General features: G+C 46.5%; 1 protein-coding gene across 1 annotated transcript in view; it reads left to right on the forward strand.

Moving 5' to 3' along the window:
• The window catches only part of ano2b (anoctamin 2b), a 226,503-nt gene that overhangs the window by 115,692 nt on the left and 108,311 nt on the right, over positions 1 to 2,500 (forward strand). Inside the window, exon 18 of the mRNA XM_063217802.1 lies at positions 2,314 to 2,412. Within this exon, the coding sequence (XP_063073872.1) occupies positions 2,314 to 2,412 (99 nt within the window). The remainder of the gene's footprint in view (positions 1 to 2,313; positions 2,413 to 2,500) is intronic.

A 2,500-nucleotide genomic window follows, 5' to 3' on the forward strand; every position in this document is an offset into this window, starting at 1 on the left:
AGAACGTGGCGGCCTCAACGCCATGGTGTTGCTTGCGCTGTTGTTCTCACGTTATTATTCCCAATTACTTGACTCGCGCTGCCTGCTGGTGACGGAGCTACCCAAACAGTTTTTTTTGCCATGTAGGCCTATTTAACTGTCATCAGTGAGCACAACAGAGGCTATGAGATTTGCGATATGGGGTACAGCTGTTTTAGAATGCATTTGCGTAACGATGAACTCGGAATGACTATAGATTTAACTGCGCAGCGAATCACTTTCACTTTCCCTCTATGGCGTAAATTAAAAGGTTAGGAAAAAAATATGGTGGAACTCCAAGTATTGTAGTATAGGTTAACCACATCACAGCGCAATGGGCTCATGAAAGTCCCAGTGAAAGACCTTGCATGCACGAGGAAGGAACAGCAGTCTCCGTGCGCGCTCTCACACACCCACTTCCAAGAGCTGGAGAAGGGCTGGGGAAAACAGCCCAGACAGAGCGCTTCGCGCATCTAGAACTACTAATAACAGCAGACCTGAAGATGATTTCAAGGCTGAAATTGATAACGAGTAACGACCGTTACGGCAGCGCAGTAACTGTAATTAAATTACTGAAATTTGAAGAGTAATGCGTTACGTTCCTACGTTAGTGCCAAAAGTAATTAAATTACGTAACGACGTTACTTAGTAATGCATTACCCCCAACACTGGTTGAATTTCACTATGCTTGTAGTTTTCACTCCTGTTTCCAACTACATTGCACTGTCTACCGTATATATACTCTGGATGCAGACTACGATGTCCACACTTAAACTGGAAAGACTCTGTAGGTTTGGTATTGCCACTGTCTGTATACTCTGGATGGAGAGTATGGTGTATTGGTGGTCTGAGGTGTCTGGTGTAGGGTGTTCTTTACCAAAGTCAAGTCTTAGTACACAAAGCATTTGCATGACACAGAGCATGGAGAGCTGATCTGATTTCATATTACATTATATTGCATTGCATTACAACTGACACAAAGCGACTTATCAGTTATTTACAGGGTATTGGCTACAGTCCCTGGAGCAGAAGCTTTAGCCATCTTCAAATACAGTAGTACAAAGGTGCAGTTTGGATAACAAAGTATGAAGAACATCCAAGACACCTTTGGCTTCTTAGATAGAAGTTGTCTAATGAGTTAGTTGATAATTGAACAAGATGAAAATGCCAATGGTTTAGTGTCATTGGGAAACTTAGCTTATTCTCCTCCTGGAAATGGGAATACACTTCTCCTCGGATTGAAAACTTCAGGGCTTATCCTGAAGCCTCCTCGCCAGCCACCAGTTAGGCTTGTGGTGACCTACAGGCTACATGAGTAGGTGGTTTTACACAAACTCTGAGTTTCTATTTGAGGTGTCACACAAACTTTGTGTGTTTGTTTTGTATGGCGGGTGTTTGTTTCTGGGCTGGGACACCAAATCCATGGGTCTATTGGACCATGGCTCTCTGGTTTAGACTGGCTGTCTGGTCGGCAGGCTGCATGCGTGTGTGTGTGTGTGTGTGTGTGTGTGTGTGTGTGTGTGTGTGTGTGTGTGTGTGTGTGTGTGTGTGTGTGTGTGTGTGTGTGTGTGTGTGTGTGTGTGTGTGTGTGTGTGTGTGTGTGTGTGTGTGTGTGTGTGTGTGTGTGTCTGTCCGTGTGTCTGTCCGTGTGTCTGTCTGTGTGTCTGTGTGTCTGTTTGCGCATGCATGTTTGCGTGTGTGACATTTGTTGTATGTTGGCACGAGGATTTGAGGCTCAGTCTTGGCACATTTTATCGTCTGCCAATCTGCTCTCTCCTTTCTTTTCATCTCGCTCCTCTTCCTTTCTTTTCTTTCCGTCTCTCACTTAACTTTCCCTCCCTCTCTCCCTCTCCCTCTCCACTGCTCTCTGTTCCTCCTTCCTCCTTCCCTCCATCATGTTATTTTGGCCTTGTTTTCCCCAACTTTTCTGCCAGCGTTACTTCAGTTCTCCATCTTTCATCCCTCCTTTGTTGGCCTATTATGCGTCACCAAGTCTTTGTGTTTATCTGTGTGATTTGTGTGTTGTGTGTACCTAAACCATTTGTTGTGTGTCCCTTACCACCATGTGTGTGTTGTGTGTGTGTCTGTGTGTGTGTGTGTCTTGTGTGTGTGTATACCTTATCCCTGTGTTGTGTGTGTGTGTGTGTGTGTGTGTGTGTTTTACATATGTCTGTGTCTTGTGTGTGTGTCCCTTACCCCCATGTGTGTGTGTCTCTGTGTGTGTCCCTTCCCCCCATGTGTGTGTGTGTGTCTTGTGTGTGTGTCCCTCTCCCCCATGTGTGTGTGTGTGTGTAGCCTGCCAGGTGTGGTGAGGAGGTTGGGGGGGAGTCGGTCGCCGTGGACAACAAGTGGAGACAGAAGCTCCTGCTGGCTGGAGTAGTCACGGCAACCGGAGTAGCCACGGTAACACTCCTCCCTCCCTGACGGGCACTCTCTCACTCCCTCTCTCTCTTTCTCTCCCTCTCTCTCTCTCCCTCTCCCC

The sequence above is a fragment of the Engraulis encrasicolus genome, chromosome 15 (assembly GCF_034702125.1).
Source record: "Engraulis encrasicolus isolate BLACKSEA-1 chromosome 15, IST_EnEncr_1.0, whole genome shotgun sequence".
NCBI classification, from domain to species: Eukaryota; Metazoa; Chordata; class Actinopteri; order Clupeiformes; family Engraulidae; genus Engraulis; species Engraulis encrasicolus.